The sequence below is a fragment of the Tauraco erythrolophus genome, chromosome Z (assembly GCF_009769465.1).
Source record: "Tauraco erythrolophus isolate bTauEry1 chromosome Z, bTauEry1.pri, whole genome shotgun sequence".
In the NCBI taxonomy this organism is placed as follows: Eukaryota; Metazoa; Chordata; class Aves; order Musophagiformes; family Musophagidae; genus Tauraco; species Tauraco erythrolophus.
The window spans coordinates 57,479,385-57,499,143 of NC_141496.1; the positions used below are offsets into that span (position 1 = coordinate 57,479,385).

The window sequence follows — 19,759 nt, forward strand, 5'->3', positions numbered from 1 at the left end:
CTGACTGCAACTACTCTATACCACTTTCAGTTGTATAGGGCAGGAAGCATTCTATGGACAAATCTGTGGACCACTCAAAGCTTGAGGGGTTACGAGGACTGTGCAGAAAAGGAGTGGGATTCAAAATTATCTTGAAAAATTGGAGAAATTATTTGAAATAGTAAGATTAAAGTCCGCAGTAAAGTGAAAAGTAGTACACCCATGGAGGAACAATTGCATGCATATACATGCAAAATCAGGGAGGGGATCTGGAATGTATCACAAACTGAAGATGAGTGAACAAGATAACAGTATGATAAAAAAGGTAAATCTCATTTTGCAGTATTGTATGCAAGACACAGCAGCTGATATTCTGCTTAATTTAGTACTGGCAAGGCATTGGAAGGAGTCTTTCGTCTTGCTTCTAGCACACACTTAGAGAAAGATTATTTAGAGACAGTTTGGAGGAAAGCAACAAAAGTTACAAGAAGCAGGGAAAACAGCAGCAAAGCAAAAAAGCTGAAAGAAATGGGCTTAATTAGTCTAAAAAGAACATGGATACTGATCATCAAAGCAGTCTGCAAATACATAAAAGGTTTCAGAGAAGAGAATAATGATCAAAAGTCCCCCATGTCCAATGCATGATATGACTCAGAAAAATATTTATTTGCAAACTTAACATAGATATTTGGGAAAGTTTCCTAATTATAAAGACGATTTAAAACCTCCAGTAAGAGACATTCCTCAGAGAGACTGTTCTGGCTCTGAGAAATTTTTTGCTAAATTTCTTTGGATAAGATGACCTTAGTTTAGCTGTCGTTGTCTTAGAGCAAATAAGTACACTCCCTGACGTCCTTAATTTCCTTCACTTAATATTTCTGATGATAAGCAAAAGCAAACCCACAACAGCCTGTAAAAATTGAAGAATACTAAATAAATACATCTAAATAATTTTAGAAAATTTAATTTATGTGGAAAGGTTTTGTTGTAAAAATACACTCATTCACTATTGATGTAAAGCACTTAATCCTTTTTAATTTCCTTAGATATTGTAAATATGTTGCTGTGAAGGATTATTTAAATAAGTTACATTTAAAGAAAAATGTAAAGAGGCAAGATTCATTTTCTGTCTTTCAACAATACATCACAGGAGAGGGAAGTCCTCCCGGCATCCTTTTCAGCTCTGTCAGTTCAGGACTGTGAAGAGATAAGAGCATTTACGAGCATTCTAAACTGTAGATGCAGAATACGTCTTTTGAAAAAAACTCTGAAGTTCCAGCCAAGAGGGGCTTTTCAACATTTCCACTAACTCAGAATTATACATAAAAATTACTTGGGAAATGCTGAAATAGGAAGCCGTCTCACTTCAGGGACACCTTGACCCTGCTGCTGCTCTGATAAATTGTCAGGCAAATTTGATCCAAAACTATACCTGGATGTTCAGGGTGGCATGCCGGGTCTTCCTGCCCCAGATGCCCTGGCTCTAGCATCAACAATTTCAGGCTCAGAATTTCAGCTCTGCAGTGGAGCAACAGCTTCTATCTATGACTAGGAGGGCCAGCAGTCAAACAGTGGCAGGGATTCAGTTCTTGGACCCTCAGATCCTCACCTATGTTGAGGGTCAGGAAAGCTTGGCTTGACTGGCTGTCCCAAAGCCACTGTGCCTGCCTCTTCAGCTCCACATTAAAGCTACAAGATAGATTTTCACAGAGCTGTGAAAAGAAAGAAAATCTTCCGGGTATTTATTCAGGTTATTTTGGAAACCTCTTTCAGATTTTGGGGAAAAACGGTCAACAGAGGATATTTCAAAAGAGATATTTTTTGCATAAAATAATTTTCACTTTCTGATCAGATGGATGAGACAGTAGTAAAAGTGTGCAAGATATATTGAGAGAATAAATCTTTGAAATGAGTGTCCAGCATATGCCTTACCTTTCTATTTCAATTAAAGTAAAAATAAAGCAAAGTTCTAGCACAACACACGGTAAAGGGCAGCAGCAGAATCAATTTTAGAAGTAAACAGTTTTCAAAGTAAACTCTCACAATCAGCGTATGGATTTTCTTTCCACAGGTAGAAGACATGAAGTTTGAAAAGATTCTGTCCAATACAGATGTGCAATAAGCTGAAACACGTGATGTATGTGTTTTCACCTTGAAGGTCTACTAATGGGAAGAAATAGTACAAGTCAAAATGTTGATGTGCTGGCAGGCACACCTTGAATCCCGCTATGAAGGTTTCACAAATAAGCTTTATCTATGCACCACTTTCTTTCAAAATAACTTCAGCGTGGAATAAAGTTTGGGAAGATTTGTACTAGCTTCCATGTTTTGCAGGCATCAGTTATATGAGTTTTAGACTGTTGTCAAGGTTCAGCCCAGCCAACTCTCAGCTGCTCACTCACTTCTCTCCCTCAGTGAGGTGGAGAGGACAAAAATGTAACAAAAGGACTGAGGGTTGAAATAAGAACAGGGAGGGATCACCCACCGACCATGGCCGCGGGTAAAACAGACTCATCTTGGGGACATATAAATTTAATTTGTTAACAGTTCATTCAGAGAAGATAACAAGAAACAAAGCCAGATCTCTAAGAACACCTTTCCTCCACCCCTCCCTTCTTCCTGGCTCTACCTCCTCCCCAGCAGTGCAGGGGGACAGGCAATGGGGGGCTGCAGATCAGTTCATCACACATTATTTCTGCCACTCCTTTCTTAAAGGAAGGAGGACTCCTCACACTCTTTTCCCCTGCTCCAGTGGATCCCCTCCTCATGGGACAGTTCACAGACTTCTCCAACCCGAGTCCTTCCTGCAGGATGCAATCCTTACCCATCAGATTGTTCCACCATGGGCTTTTTCCCCATGGAGTCATGGCTTCTTAGGGAGCTGCCACTCGCAGCATGGGGTTCTCCATGGGCTTCGGATGCCTCTCCACATCATCTTCAGCCTCCAGCAGCTCATGGAGACCATTCTCTATGACCTCCTTCAGGCGCAGGCATCTCTGCTCCAGTGTGGGGTTCTCCATGGGCTGCAGGTGGGTCTCTGCTCCACCATTAATCCCCATGGGAGGCAAGGGGTTCACTGCCGTCTCACCAGGGGCCATGGGGGAATCTCAGTTCCAGCACACCTCATCCTGCTCCATCTTTCCTGTCATTAGTGTCTGCGTGGCTGTTTTTCTCAGGTCTCTCTTCTCTCAGTGAACCTCAGCAGTCATGGCAAGGTGAACTTCTCCCATTGTGTGCCCCAGGAGCAGGGCGCTTCGGAGCTTTCCAAGCCATGTCACTGCAGCCATCTCCAGTCAGGTAGCAGTAGTCCAGCGTTGGTAGCCGCCTGCCCAAGAAGCCACGAGGGCCAGCCTCTCGCCTCTTCCCTCTCTCTTCAGTGTAGGTCCAGCTTCATCTCAGGCTCCTTTGTCCCCATCTTAGATAGGGCATTCAAAGAGGCACTGATGGGATCAGCCCCGGCCTGAGGGGATGGGGAGAGTCTCACCTGGCCAGAGGCTGGTCTGACTGGTTTTGGAGCAGGGAAAGCTTTATCACAGCTACTTACAGGGGCTATTTCTGCAGTTCTTCCTGTAAACTCAGCACAACTGTAGACTGGAAATTACTACTAGAACCTTCTAAGAGCCACATCTCATTTCTCAGACCAAACTGACAAACATGTCCATAAAATGATGGCAAATATAAGGTTGGATCTTGAAGGCCTTAGCTACTTTCGAAGCCTTGATTTACTTGAAACTTAAGCCCTTTTCAAGCTTCCCTCAGGGAATAGAAGGATTTTTGCATAGGTAAGAAATTTGTGAATTTGCACAAACACAGGGCAGCTGAGGAGACAGGAGGAAAAGTAGCAATAATATTAAATTACACTAAATGAGGATTTCTCAATGAAGGAAGGAGAAAAGCATTTGAAGGGAAAAGATGGAACAATCCAGGACAGCACAAGCATTCCCACACCTGACGAGAGTATTTCTAACCTTTTGATATTTACATACATCCAGAAAAGATACTACCTATCATCATGAGGACACAACAATAAGTAATGGAAGAATTTTATTTATTCGCTCATCCGTCTTTCTAGAAAGTCTCCTTGGACAGCCATCCCAGGTGAACTGCCACAAGTATCCCTAACCTTTGTGTGTGTGAACGGCTGCAGAAACAAGGAAGGTCTGGAAGAGGCTAAAAAAGTTAGGGGGGTTAATGGGTCAAATAATCAGTGACAAGCAGAGCATGCTTCAAAGAGAATATAAAGATGTTACTTGTGGCATATGTGAGGGAGAATAAGGACTGAGGGGTACAAACACTGTGTGAAGGGCAGTATTCCCCCAGGGCTGAGAAGAGTGGAAGTTGTTGGTGGGAGCTTTCAACTTCCTCAGCTGCCGAGGTCAGCAGCTCTTGACTCGGACATTCCCTGTGTGGAAGCAAGACATAGAAAATTTGGGAAAAGTTGTCACAGGACCTAGGAAGAAGAAGAGGTGGGAGAGAGGTTTAAGACTTAATTTTTGCTAGTACCTGTGTCTGCCATGCTTCTCCTCTCCTGCAGGAACTGAGACTGCAGCAGGTCAAGACCTGGGACTGGAACCAGCTGTGCTTGCTTGGTTGTGTACTGGGGGAGGACTCGTGATGCTTACCCTGATATGCACTCACTGAAAGCTCAGGGGTCACCCTCTCTTGCCAGTGCTGTCCACAGGTTTGCTACCGATCTTTGTAATGCAAGACTACAGTCACTGCGTAGCTTTGGAGACTTATTGGTTAAAATGTGAATATGTTTGCTACTTCAATACTGTAAGGGTAACACTGTAATATAGACCTCAAAAAGATGTTTCCTGGCAGACATGAACAGACCTTTTGCACCACCAAAGGCCCAGCTAGCAGAGGTATCTCCAACATTAATATTGTAAATACCCATCCAGAGGAAGATCTCATCCCTGGTCTGAATATGTCGAAGACAGCATACATTTCACTGTCCAGGACTGGGTGTAAGCAGATCTGAAAAGTATACCTACAGAGGAGATAGATTAGAAAATACAAACAAACAAACCAAACCAAACAAACACACACACACACACAAAGAAAAAAAAAAAAAAAACCCAAAAAAAAAAAACAAACCACAAAAAACAAAACTCAAAATAACCAAGAGAAAACAAACTCCAAAAAATCAAACTCCTGGGAGGAGCAAACACACAGATCAGTCAGGCTTTGGTCATTTTGCACTCAAGCTTCTCTTTAGCTCACCGTATTTGCTGATCTCTATCACACAGTGTCTGCGGCTTTCATTTTCACTATTCTTCACACATCATAAATTGCTTTTCTCCTTGTCCTCCGCCAGAGCAACGGCACCTTCCCTCACCTCTGCAGCTGTCACATACTGACAGACTTAGGATGTCAGGCCATGGCTGTCTCAGACAGCATTTCTCCCATTGCATTTATTTTGTACTTGCTTTGGGAAGTGATGATGCTCACGTTCAGAGTCAGTCAGCTGTGACCTCTTCTTTCCTGGAGCTTTTCTCTAGATTTCTCCAGGGTATAGTCCCTGCAGAGACAAAGAATTTTGTACTGAGGAGTACGTCCATAAGCCTAAAAGGCCCTTGTGCATTTCTCATATGAATTTGGAGGCATCACTAAGTTAAATCACAGCTAGTCTGGACCTGTAGGTGCAGTGCTTGATTTGAGTCGGTCTTACTCAGACCTCATTAGGCTGATGTGAAACAAAAACTCAAAACCTTCTTTGAAACTAAAAAAGTTTCTCTATTTCTCTCTCTCTACCAATTTTATTTTTCATCTTTACTTGGTTAGGATATAAAATATAGCTTAGCATAACAGTATTAGTAGAGCTACAAAGAGTCATTATACTGTTTCCAGGAAAAGATCCCTGTACGGATGTGGGTATTAAGAAAGTGAACCTGACAGGAGCATTAGCTCTGATACTGATTCCTGATGCCTGGCACCTCCTGAGTGATTTACCTCACTGCCAAGCCAAAACAAAATTCTCCAATAGCAATATTTTAGTAATCTTTGCATTCCATTTGCACTGATGTAAGACATAACACATTTGACACTGAAGGAGAGGCTTGGAAAGTTTGTAATGTGACCAAATTATCTTTTTGAAATCTTCATGTTGACCTCTGTTACCCTATTACTGTCTGAAATTCAATATAGTGGTAGCAAAGCTTGAAATTGCATTAAGAAAATGTCAGTAGCAAAATGTATATTTGTAAATGATAAATAAGAAAGCATTAACATAACAAAAATTGTTAGATTTATGTGATATTTTGACCTTGCTACACTCCAGAAAAATGTAATTCAGCATTTAGATTATTTGCTTATCAGCCTTTTAAAAATACGTTTATAGTACTTTTGCACAAAATCTCTATATCTTCTTAAGTCAAAGCTACACACTCCAGCCAGTGTGGATATTGCAGCTTTTGCAGTTCAAATACAAAGAAGAAAGGCTAGCAAACATAAGTCTGTAATTTAACAGACCGCTATGATTACAATTTAATTTTCCTATACCACTGCATACAACGTCACACGATACACAGCATGCAGACAACAGAAAAATTACTGTCTCTGCACCAAAGAGCTAACACAGTAAAGGGAAGGCTTTCTTGTGAGAATTCCTGGGTTCTTTTAAAATTGAGTATTGCAGCCAATTTTCAGTACAGTCTTTCCACATTCCCACCATAAACTCACTAACCATGCTCTCCCTAAAAATCACAGATAGTGTAATCTTTCACCTCAAATTAATCATTCATCCCTTTGACACAGGACAAGCACGAACTAGAGATGGTTACAAAATTTAGCAAAACTATATTCCTAATCTTCCAGAAAAACAGTCTTGTTTGGATATGAGAATATTTAAAAGACAAGAATTCTCAAGTATCTTTCCCAGAACATGAAATTGGAGATTGTAATGATGTATTTCATCCTATGATGTTAGAACACAATCAAAGTATTGCAGATGTGTTGTAATGGACCATTTCAAAAGTGCTGAGGTTCTTAAAGATGAAGAAAGTTCCCAGGGAAGAGTTCAAAAAAAATCCAAATCTGCACACCAGCATTTGGGTGGAAGAGAGACTCCAAAGCAGTTTTCAAAGGCCCACTAAGTATCTGTCTACAACTTTGTCGTGGTTTAGCTCAGCCGGCGGCTGAGCTACCACGCTGCCGCTCACTCAACTCCTCCCTCCGGCGGGATGGGAGGAGAAAAATCAGAACGAGAGGGGCGAGACCAGTAGGTTGGGATAAGGATCATTTAATAGAACAATATCAGGAAAAGGAAAAAAAAACAGGGTAAACAACTCTGAACGTATAAACGCGAAAACAATACAAACCGACCGCACGCGAAACGCGACGCACCGCCCGCTCCCGATCACCGAAGCGAACCCCTCCCCCGGCTGCTCCCCCAATATATACCCTGAGCATGACACCACATGGTATAGAATAGCCATTGGCCAGGCTGGGTCAGCTGCCTGAACCGTGTCCCTTTCAGCTTCCCCCGAAAAAGAAAAAAAAGAAAAAAAAAAAAAAAAACAACCTTTCCCGGCCCAACCCAGAACATTATCCACCCCTTATTCTATACCATCTGCATCATGCTCAGAACATACATCTTCCAATTAATCCCCTTAATTTATGGACCATCCCTCTAACATGTCTGTTGAGTTCATTTAGTACCGCGATTTCGGGGCCCCTTTATCCCAACAGTTCTTCAGGTCAGGAGAGGCGGTGTGCAGTATCAGGTTGTTGCACGCTGCATCTGGAGCTCGTGGCTGGTGTGTCCGGCACGATCCTTGACTGTGGGTCGGAGATGTCAGTCTCAGGAAAAGTCGCTGGACGTGGATTGCCGAAAACTCGTTCTAATTCCAAACCACTCATGCGCTCTGGACAGGGGGCATGGAAATGAATTTTCTGCTGCGCACACTATCCCAGAATCCAACAGACCAGGGCAGCAGACTGCGTGGATCGCGAGGGCAGAGTTGTGTTGCTTTATATCTTCAAAAAAACGTAAGAAGAATGATGAAATTTATGCCAATATTCTTTCCAATTTATTGCCTGACTTTACTTCTAACTGTTGTGTTTGTGATTATGTGGGTGTTTCCCCGGGAACGTTTTTGTTGTTGTCACTGTCCATGTAGGCCATCCCTGCAGCCTGCTCCCAAGGCGTCAGAGCCACCAAATGTTGTTACTAGTCAATGTTAATTAGATGTTAAAGAAAAAAAGAAATAAAAATGTTAAGTCTCTGTTCTAACGTTGAAAACTGTTGTTAGCTATCGTTGTTCATCAATGTTAATCAGGTTTAAAATTGTTAAGTCTCTATTTCCACATTGAAAATTGTTGTTGCGCGCCATCTCTTTTCTTCTTTCTTTCTCTATCTCTATCACTTGTGCCACCATGGAGAACCATTTTTTTTTGAAGAAACACCAGTCGCGGATGTCCGTCCGAAGATTGTCGGGAAGGAAGACCACTGGCTGTGTCCAAGATCTCCTGCCCTCCCACGGACCTGAGAGTGGAATCCAGGAAAACCAGCGTGCACCCAGACCCTGGGATCCAAAAGCAGAGGGGCCTGGAGACCATCGAAGATCCCTGGTGGCGTCTCGAGTGACAGCACTGGGCATGCGCATCACCGCCAGGTAGTGGGTGGAGCCAAGCGGGACTGGGGACTTCGCACCCACCTGCTCGAGGAGACAGACTGTTGGGACACTGCAATTCCATGGTGGCAGCTCTCCTCCAACTCTTCCCTTCTCTGCATCTTTCTTTTCTTTCTTTCCAATAAAGTTGTTCTGGCGCTTGACTCCGAGTCTTAATTCTGTTCCTGGGAACATGAACACAAAAAAAAAGAAAACCACGCTCTGGTCTGTGACCAGTGTGTGGCCTTAACGTAATACAATTTAATTCATGGGCTATTTTCTCCCAGAATCAAAGCCCCCTGGGGTACACATCGGACTTCCCCATTCTTTTGCATCACCCACCAAGTGCACCCAGGTCCTTGGGCAAAAGCAATCCCACGAATGGATTTGCCTTTGCCTGAGGTGGGACTAACCCAGACTGCCTTCCCCAACATATTCTTTACATGCACTACAGGGACCTTGTCCCCATCTACAACACATGGGAGTTTTGATTGGGTAGGATCGGGTCGACTGGTAGAACCTCTAGTGTTAACTAGCCAAGTGGCCTTTGCTAAATGGGTATCCCAGTGTTTGAAAGTTCCACCACCCATTGCTTTTAGTGTTGTTTTTAGCAGCCCATTGTATCACTCAATTTTCCCCAAGGCTGGCGCGTGATAAGGGATGTGGTATACCCACTCAATGCCATGTTCCTTGGCCCAAGTGTCTATGAGATTATTACGGAAGTGAGTCCCATTGTCCGACTCGATTCTTTCTGGGGTGCCATGTCGCCACAGGACTTGTTTCTCGAGGCCCAGAATAGTGCTTCGGGCAGTGGCATGGGGCACAGCATAGGTCTCCAGCCATCCAGTTGTTGCTTCCACCATTGTGAGTACATGGTGCTTACCTTGGCGAGTTTGTGGGAGTGTGATGTAATCAATCTGCCAGGCCTCCCCATACTTATACTTTGACCATCGGCCTCCATACCAAAAAGGCTTTAACCGCTTGGCCTGCTTGATCGCAACACATGTCTCACACTCGTGGATAACCTGCGCAATAGTGTCCATGGTTAAATCCACCCCTCGGTTGTGAGCCCATATGTATGTGGCATCCCTTCCTTGATGGCCTGACGTATCATGGGCCCACCGAGCTAAAAATTTTTCGCCTTTATGCTGCCAGTCTAGATCCACCTGAGCAATTTTAATCCTAGCAGCCTGATCCACTTGTTGGTTGTTTTGGTGTTCTTCAGTTGCTCGACTCTTGGGTACGTGAGCATCCACGTGCCGTACCTTCACAACTAGTTTTTCAATCCGTGCAGCAATGTCTTGCCACAATGGGGCAGCCCAGATGGGTTTGCCTCTGCGTTGCCAGTTGTTCTGCTTCCACTGCTGAATCCACCCCCACAAAGCATTTGCCACCATCCACGAGTCAGTATAGAGGTACAGTATTGGCCACTTTTCTCGCTCAGCAATATCTAAGGCCAGCTGGATGGCTTTTACCTCTGCAAACTGACTCGATTCACCTTCTCCTTCAGCAGCTTCTGCAACTCGTCGCATAGGACTCCACACAGCTGCTTTCCACTTCCGATGTTTCCCTACAATGCGGCAGGACCCATCCATGAACAGAGCACACCATTTTTCACTCTCTGAGAGTTTATTATATGGTGGGGCCTCCTCAGCATGCGATACTTTCTCCCCTGGTAACATTTCAAAATCTTTACCTTCTGGCCAGTTTGTGATGACTTCCAAGATTCCTGGGCGACTGGGGTTTCCTATTCGGGCCCTTTGTGTGATGAGTGCAACCCACTTACTCCACGTAGCATCAGTTGCATGATGCGTGGAGGGGATCCTTCCTTTGAACATCCAACCCAGCACTGGCAGTCGGGGTGCCAGGAGGAGCTGCGTTTCAGTACCAACCACTTCTGAAGCAGCTCGGACTCCTTCATATGCTGCCAGTATCTCTTTTTCAGTTGGAGTGTAGCGGGCTTCGGATCCTCTGTATCCTCGACTCCAAAACCCAAGTGGTCGACCTCGAGTCTCCCCTGGTGCTTTCTGCCAAAGGCTCCAAGCAGGGCCATTCTCCCCGGCTGCAGTGTAGAGAACGTTTTTTACATCTTGTCCTTCCCGGACTGGCCCAAGGGCTACCGCATGGACGATCTCCTGTTTAATTTGTTCAAAGGCTTGTTGTTGCTCAGGTCCCCATTTAAAATCGTTCTTCTTCCGAGTCACCTGGTAAAGAGGGCTCACAATTAGGCTGTAACTTGGAATGTGCATTCTCCAAAACCCCACAACACCTAGGAAGGCTTGCGTTTCTTTCTTAGTAGTTGGTGGAGACATAGCTGCTATTTTGTTGATCACTTCCACCGGAATGTGGCGACGCCCATCCTGCCATTTTGTTCCTAAGATCTGGATCTCCTGTGCAGGTCCCTTGACTTTACTTCGTTTTATGGCGAAACCAGCCTTCAGAAGGATCCGAACTATTTTCTTCCCTTTCTCCAAAACTTCTTCGTCTGTGTTACCCCATATGATAATGTCATCAATGTACTGCAGGTGTTCCGGAGCCTCACCCTGTTCCAGTGCATTTTGAATCAGCCCATGGCAAATGGTGGGGCTGTGTTTCCACCCCTGGGGCAGTCGATTTCAGGTGTACTGAACACCCCTCCAGGTAAAAGCGAACTGTGGCCTGCACTCTGGTGTCAAAGCGATTGAGAAAAATGCATTAGCGATGTCAACTGTGGCGTACCACTTGGCTGCCTTTGACTCCAGTTCGTATTGGAGTTCTAGCATATCTGGCACAGCGGCACTCAGCGGCGGTGTAACTTCATTCAGGCCACGATAGTCTATTGTTAATCTCCACTCCCCGTTGGGCTTCCGCACTGGCCATATGGGACTGTTGAAGGGGGAATGAGTTTTACTGATCACCCCTTGACTCTCCAGTTGGCGGATCAACTGATGGATGGGAACCAGAGAGTCTCGGTTGGTGCGGTATTGCCGCTGGTGCACCGTCGTGGTAGCAATTGGAACCTGTTGTTCTTTAACTCTCAGCAATCCCACAACAGAAGGGTCCTCCGAGAGACCAGGCAAGGCAGACAACTGTTCAATATCCTCCGTCTCCACAGCAGCTACACCGAAAGCCCACCGATACCCTTTTGGGTCCCTGAAGTACCCCCTCCTGAGGTAGTCTATGCCCAGGATGCACGGGGCCTCTGGACCAGTAACAACACGGTGTGTTTGCCAGTCATTCCCAGTTAGGCTCATTTCAGCTTCCACCACAGTCAGCTGTTGGGATCCCCCTGTAACTCCCGAAATACAAATGGGTTCTGCCCCTTTATGGTGTGAAGGCATTAGGGTGCATTGTGCACCGGTGTTCACTAAAGCCTTATATTGCTGTGGGTCTGATGTGCCAGGCCATCGAATCCATACTGTCCAATAAATCCTGTTATCCCTCTCCTCCCCCTGGCTGGAGGCAGGGCCCCTCTAGTCCTGGTCACTGTATTCATCATGGTCCTTCTGTACGAACAAATCAGAGGTGCCTTCAAGAGGATCAGAGATGGAGTCAGCCCTTCTATACTGTCTGGGGCGCTGCCCACTGGCGACCGAAGCAACACTTTTCCTGGAAGAATCCCCTTTTATGACTGTTTTTCCTTTCAGTTCCTGTACCCGTGCCCTTAGGGTCGAGGTAGGTTTCCCATCCCACTTCCTCATGTCCTCTCCGTGGTCATGCAGGAAAAAACAGAGGCTGCCTCGAGGTGTGTACACCCTGTATTCTCTCTCTTGATTAGGGGAACGCTTGCTTCTAATAGCTGAGACACAGGTCCGTGCAGGTGGAGAGTCGGACATATCATCTTTGAATTGGTGGAACTCCTGTGACAGTTTCTCCAAACCCGCAACGCAGGCCTGTACAGAGGAAGAAACACTTCCTTCGTATTGCCGGAGTAGAGCAGCCACATCCTGCACCGTTTGTTCTTCACCTTCTTTCCAAGCTAATATTGCCAACGAGTTGGCATATGATGGTGGTGCACTTCGTAGGAATTTTCGCCACATGAACTGACTGCATGGGATTTCATCTGGATCTAGGGGTGACTGCTCATTATTCAGGTCACCATAAATTACCTCCACCACAGCTAACTCCCTCAGGTACTGTATGCCACTTTCCATGGCAATCCACTTCCCTGGGCGACATGTGATATCGTCTTTGAAGGGGTACCTTTCTTTCACACTTGACAAAAGCCGCCTCCAGAGGCTGAGGGTTTGTGTTTTCCTTCCAATTGCTTTGTCAATGCCCCCTTCCCTAGACAGGGATCCCAGCTGCCTAGCTTCCCTACTATCTAGTTCCAGGCCATTGGCCCCGTTATCCCAGCACCGGAGCAGCCAGGTAACAATGTTCTCATTTGGAAGGCGGCTAAAATCCTTTCGCATATCTCGCAGCTCGCCTTGCGACAGTGATCGGATGATCACCGTCTCATATGTGGGTTCTACCTCTTCCTCCTGTTTTTGTGATGGTCCTGGTTCATTTTCATCCCTTACTAAGCGAGCTGTTTTCTTTAGACACTTTCTTTTCTGTACAGGGGCCACTGACAGGGGAACAGGTGGGTTCCCCAGCTCAGCTGCAGCATCTGTCATGCTCTTACCAGATTCAGGGACCTCCTCCCTACTTTGAGGGTGCTGAACAGTATTAGACATGGCCACTCGGTAGGCATGGGCCAGGCCCCAGCACACTGCAGCGAGCTGTGTGTCCCTGGAATTGCCAGGGCGACAGCACACTTTTCCCAATTGCTCTATCAGTTTGTCAGGGCTCTGTACTTGTTCGGGAGTGAATTCCCAAAACACTTGAGGTTCCCACTGTTCTAGGAATTTCCCCATGTCTTCCCACACACTCTGCCACTTGTAACTGTCCTGCCTTGGGACACATCTCTTGAGTTTTTTGAGTAATTCTTTAACCCCAGACAGGACCTGAAACCCATTCCAGACAAGCAGCAGTAGGACCATGATGGCCAGCACACCCCCAGGACATTCAAAATCCTCAAAGGCTGTTGTACCCGGCCCGAACGAGAAGGGCGGGCTGAAGGGCCGGTGGACGGGATCGTCCCCCGACTCCCCCGCCTCCCCCGCCGGTTGGGCGCGATTACCAAAAAATTCCGGGAAGTGGCGCCCGAGATACGGGCACGATGCCAACGCCGCGTACACGGAGCAGCCCAGCCGCGTGGCCAGCGCCACGACCGGACCATAAGCCCTCGTTATCCCGTACAGTGCCAGGAGGGCCCTGAGCCATCTCCCAACCGTCATAAACATCATCACAAACAGTACATAGGGCATGTAGGGAATTGCGGAAAACCACCACGAAAGCAACCAGAACAACATTATGATCAATCACTATTAACACAATAAACACGTATAACAAATTTGGCTCTGTCGTTATCCCAACCCTTCGAGCCCCACGTTGGGCGCCAAATAGGACTGTCGTGGTTTAGCTCAGCCGGCGGCTGAGCTACACGCTGCCGCTCGCTCAACTCCTCCCTCCGGCGGGATGGGAGGAGAAAAATCAGAACGAGAGGGGCGAGACCAGTAGGTTGGGATAAGGATCATTTAATAGAACAATATCAGGAAAAGAAAAAAAAAAACAGGGTAAACAACTCTGAACGTATAAACGCGAAAACAATACGAACCGACCGCACGCGAAACGCGACGCACCGTCCGCTCCCGATCACCGAAGCGAACCCCTCCCCCGGCTGCTCCCCCAATATATACCCTGAGCATGACGCCACATGGTATAGAATAGCCATTGGCCAGGCTGGGTCAGCTGCCTGAACCGTGTCCCTTTCAGCTTCCCCCGAAAAAGAAAAAAAAGAAAAAAAAAAAAAAAAAGAAAAAGAAGAAGAAAAAAAAAATTAACCCTTTCCCGGCCCAACCCAGAACAAACTTTAAGCACCATATTTTTTAAAAAGACTTCCCCTAGTGCTCGTACCACTTTCCATTGAAATAGGAACAGGCCTACTTAGAAAAAATAGGTGAAAGTCTCCAACAAAACACTACTTTTAGATAGGCTTCATTTTGCCAGATTTGAACTTCAGTACGTAATCAGCGTTTTCCTCAAACAATATGTCAGAGGCAACACCCTTGCAGAATTCAGGATTTGCTTTTGTTCTCAGTTATAACACTATAAATCACAAATATCTCCACTGACCTTGTTGGAATTCCAAGAGTAAAGGACTGGAGAACTGAGCCCTTGGCATTTACTCACAACAGCCTCTACCAGATTCTGTGTGTGTGCAAAACAGACCAAGTTGTTCAAAGAGATAGGAGCAGAACAAGTAGAATTGAACAAGTGCAGAAGCATTCTGAATGACAAACACACACAGTCATTCCTCATTTTGCAAATAAGAGTCACAGAGTGAGTGGGAGAAACTGCAAAATGAAAATACTATTTTTAAGCTTAAATATCAAATTATTGAGGGAATAAGGTAGATTATCAGTTAACTAGAAGACACATAGAGGTAAAAATTTTTGACAAAACAGATATAAAATTGCTGACTTAAAACTAAAGAATATAAACTCATGGTTATTTTGCACTCAAGCTTCTCTTTAGCTCACTGTATTCGCTGATCTCGATCACGCAGTGTCTGCAGCTTGTATCAGCATATTTGGAAGATCTAGTTGCTACTGAATAAATATGTATGCACTAGCTGCTCCAACTAAAAGATTTTGTATCAAAGGCCAAAACGTGGTGTACAGAAGAAAGCAATCTAGTTGTCCAAGGTGGCAAGAAGTGATTCTCTTTTGCAGAGGAGCTTTAAGGAGACATGTTTTCAAGGAGACATGTTTTCATCAGCGACACAGACAGTGGAACTGAGCGCATCCTCAGCACTGAGAGACAGTATGCAATTCAGAGGGGCCTGGACAACCTCATGAGGTTCAACAAGATCAAGTGCAAGGTCCTGCACCTGGGTTGGGGCCACCCCAGTATCTATACAGACTGGAGGATGAAGGAATTGAGAGCAGCCCTGCAGAGAAGGACTTCAGGGTACTGGTGGATGAAAAGCTGGACATAGCTGGCAATGTGTGCTCACAGCCCAGAAAGCCAACTGTATCCTGGGCTTCATCAAAAGAAGTGTGGCCAGCAGGTGGAGGGAGGAGATTCTTCCCCCTCTCTGTGCTCTCATGAGACCTCACCTGGAATATTGCATGCGGCTCTGGAGTCCTCAGCACAGGAAAGACACACGACTGTTGGAGGGGGTCCAGAGGAGGGCCACGAAAATGGTCAGAGGGTTGGAACACATCTGCTATGAGGAAAGGCTGAGAGAATTAGGGTTGTTCAGCTTGGAGAAGAGAAGGCTCTGGGGAGACCTTATTGTGGTCTTTCAATACTTAAAGGGGGCTTATAAGAAAGATGGGATATCAAGAGATATCATCTTTTAAAAAAATGCAACCCTTAATCTCATCTGTCATTCCAGACCAACCTGTGTTATTGCACAGGGTAGAGAGACTAATCCAAAAGAAAATTATCTTGGGAAGTGCTGTCATTGCCTCATACACAATAGCAGACGAGATCCACTTTCTGCAAGGATAAAACAAGAGTCTACTGAATCTGATGGAACTGTCCATAGATGTTGCGGCAGATGTACAGCCACTACTACATGCTGTAATAGTGCAATGCTACAAGCTTGGGAAGAGTGGCTGGAAAGCTGCCTGGTGGAAAAAGACCTTTGGTCAATTGGTCAATTGATGACTGAATATGAGCCACAAGCGTGCCCAGGTAGCCAAGAAGGCCAATAGCATCCTGGCTTCTATCAGAAATAGTGTGGCCAGAAGGACTAGGGAAGAAATTGTCCCTTTGTGCTTGCCACTGATGAAGCCACACATTGAATATTGTGCTCAGTTTGGGGCCCCTCACTACAAGAAAGACATTGGAGTGCTGGAATGTGTCCAAAGAAAGTCAACAAAGATGGTGAAGGGTCTAGAGAACAAGTCTTATGAGGAGTGGCTGAAGGACCTGGGGTTGTTTAGCCTGGAGAAAAGGAGGCTGAGGGAAGACCTGATCACTCTCCACAACAACAGCCAACATGGCTTCACCAAAGGCAGATCATGCCTGACCAACTTGGTGGCCTTTTGTGATGGGGTAACAGCATCGGTGGACAAGGATCAACCAACGGATATCATCTAGCTGGACTTGTGCAAAGCTTTTGACACTGTCCCACACTACATTCTTCTCTCTAAACTAGAGAGGCATGGGTTTGATGGATGGACCACTTGGTGGATAAGGAGTTGGCTCAATGGCCGCACTCAGAGAGTAGTGGTCAATGGCTCGATGTCCAAGTGGAGACCGATCACGAGTGGCGTCCGTCAGGGGTCCGTGTTGGGCCCGGCCCTCTTCAACATCTTTGTCGGTGACGTGGACAGTGGCATGGAGTGCACCCTCAGCAAGTTCGTCGATGACACCAAGCTGTGTGGTGCCGTCGACACGCTGGAAGGGAGGGATGCCATCCAGAGGGACCTCGACAGGCTGGAGAGGTGGGCCCGTGCCAACCTCATGAAGTTCAACCAGGCCAAATGCAAGGTCCTACATCTGGGTCGTGGCAATCCCAGGCACAAATACAGACTGGGCGGAGAATGGATCGAGAGCAGCCCTGAGGAGAAGGACTTGGGAGTACTGGTGGACGAGAAGCTCCCTATGAGCCGGCAATGTGCTCTCGCGGCCCAGAAGGCCAACCGCATCCTGGGCTGCATCAAGAGGAGCGTGGCCAGCAGGTCGAGGGAGGTGATTCTCCCCCTCTACTCTGCCCTCGTGAGACCTCACCTGGAGTAGTGCGTCCAGTTCTGGAGTCTCCAACATAAGAAGGACATGGACCAGTTGGAGAGGGTCCAGAGGAGGGCCACGAAGATGATAAGAGGGCTAGAGCACCTTTCCTATGAGGACAGGCTGAAAGAGTTGGGGCTGTTCAGCCTGGAGAAGAGGAGGCTCCGGGGTGACGTTATAGCGGTCTTCCAGTACCTCAAGGGGGCCTACAGGAAAGATGAGGAGAGGCTGTTCAGGAGGGCCTGTTGTGATAGGACAAGGGGTAATGGTTTTAAAATAGAGGGAGGTAGATTCATATTGGATATTAGGAAAAAATTTTTTACCATGAGAGTTGTAGAACACTGGAACAGGTTGCCCAGAGAGGTGGTGGATGCTCCATCCCTGGGGACGTTCAAGGCCGGGTTGGACGAGGCCCTGAGGAACCTGATCTAGTTGGAGATATCCCTGTTCCTTGCAGGGGATTGGACTAGATGACCTTTGAAGGTCCCTTCCAGCCCTAACCGTTCTATGATTCTATGATTCTACGAACTACCTGAAAGGAGGTTGTAGTGAGATGGGTGTCAGTCTCCCAAGTAACAAGTAATAGTATAAGAGGAAAGGACCTCAAGTTGGTCCAGGGGAGATTTAGGTTGGATATTGGGAAAAAAATATTTACTGAAAGTGTTGTCAAGCATTGGAACAGGCTGACCAGGGAAGTGGTTGAGTCACCATCCCTGGAGGTATTTAAAAGACCTATAGGGTGCTTAGAGACATTGTTTAGTGGTGGACTTGGCACTGTCATATTAATGGTTGGACTCTGTGATCTTCAAGGTCTCTTCCAAACTAAACAATTCTACGATTCTGTGATTATCTGAAAAGCAATAGTAACCAGTGGACTTGTGAATGGGTGACACTTTTTTGCTTCTACGGCAACAGTTCATCAAAACTAAGTCTTTAGGCATGGAAGTTTAAATCTTTTTAAAGGCACTATTCTTAGATAGGACAGATAACCTTATTTTAAAAATCTACTTTCATTTCTGCAATAAAACAAAACCTTTGATTTCCTTTTAACTAAGTCCTTGGCTTTCTGTAGTAATTTCTGTGTCTCAGGTCAGATGAAACCAGCAAAAGTAGTGAGTATTGTGGTGGTTTTAATTTCTGTCTCAGAAATTGAAATTTCTTAAAGATACTTATCATCCAGTGTGCAGTCTCAGTCTGTCTTGATTTTTACTTCTGTAATTTAAGATATGAGTCAACGATAACTGAAACTAAAGGAAAAACTTCACATTACCTTCAGTGTATGGGTCAGCTATTTATTCAAAGAGACATTTTCTTGTCGTGAAGCTTTAGTATCAGCTCTTAATAAGCCTGATAAGCATTTGTTATATGTTACTCTTGAACACCACAATAAGCTGATCCTTGAATAACATAAAACACATGCTAATTTTCTGGCCTCTTTCACCCCAGCCCATGGAGAAAATATGCCATTCATCTTAGGCACAGAAACAGTGTATTGTCAACTGTAGCAGGACAAAATAACCTTTTCTTAAGCAACATTCCAACATCATGATAAAGACATTTTTTATCACTTATACCCATAGAGTTTATTAATTCTTTTCAGCCTACAAAAAAATGCAATTGGAATGAAACATCATTCATTGGAATGAAACATCAATTTAAAATAAATAAATAAATAAACAAACTCTTTGAGTTTTTCAACTGGTTCAGAACAGATGTAATTTCAATTCTGTTTTTTCAATTCCACTGAAGAGCTAAAAAATACGTTTGTTACAAATTAGAGCAATTTTGGTCTAGATATTATTCTACAAGACAAACTCTTTTGTCAACAGCTACAAATTCAAATTCTGTCTTAGGAGATATAAAACAAATAATTCTCATGTGAAGTTGGTTTTCAAATAAAAAGCTATGACTGCTGCAGTCCTGTAGACTCTAGAAACATCCTGACCCATGGTCTGCTGCGGCACCAGCCAGTGCTGATTTACTTCCCGCTTGTATGTATACAACTTGGCATAGTGTCATCAGTGCTTGTGTTCCAAGGGCTGCCTAACCCGATATCCTATACCTGGTATACTCACAGGTGAAGAAATTTTTCATGTCACAGTGGCATCTTCTTACAAGTGATGGCCAGAAGAGCAATATGAGGTACAACACAAGCTTCCCTAGTTACAGAACACATGAAACTGGGGTCAATAGAGAGATAACCTGGGGCTTGCTGGTCCACAAGTTCAGGCTCAGGAGTCTCCTAAAAGCTCAAATAGCAGAACTGAGTGTTCTTTGCCAAGCCATGGAAGCTCATGGTCCTGGTTGCTAGGCCCAGTTTGGCAATGTAATAAAAAATTAATAGCAGAAATCAAAAAAAGAACCATCCCCACAGTAAGAGGAGTCATTAAACGCTC

At 45.3% G+C, this 19,759-nt stretch overlaps 1 protein-coding gene across 1 annotated transcript; it reads right to left on the bottom strand.

Moving 5' to 3' along the window:
* Positions 1–11,940: 11,940 nt before the first annotated feature.
* On the bottom strand, positions 11,941–13,885 carry LOC147526408 (uncharacterized). Its single transcript, XM_086629869.1, has 2 exons — positions 12,198–13,885; positions 11,941–12,157 (listed from the first exon to the last, which is right to left on the bottom strand). The coding sequence occupies exons 1-2, from the start codon at positions 13,883–13,885 to the stop codon at positions 11,941–11,943; spliced, it is 1,905 nt and encodes a 634-aa protein (XP_086485995.1).
* Between the last annotated feature and the right edge of the window lie 5,874 nt (positions 13,886–19,759).

Coding starts and splice junctions, on each gene's coding strand:
- LOC147526408 (XM_086629869.1), bottom strand. CDS start 13,885: ATGCCCTATGTACTGTTTGTGATGATGTTTATGACGGTTGGGAGATGG. Junction 12,158..12,197: donor AAAGGAAAAACAGTCATAAA/AGGGGATTCTTC, acceptor TCGGTCGCCAGT/GGGCAGCGCCCCAGACAGTA.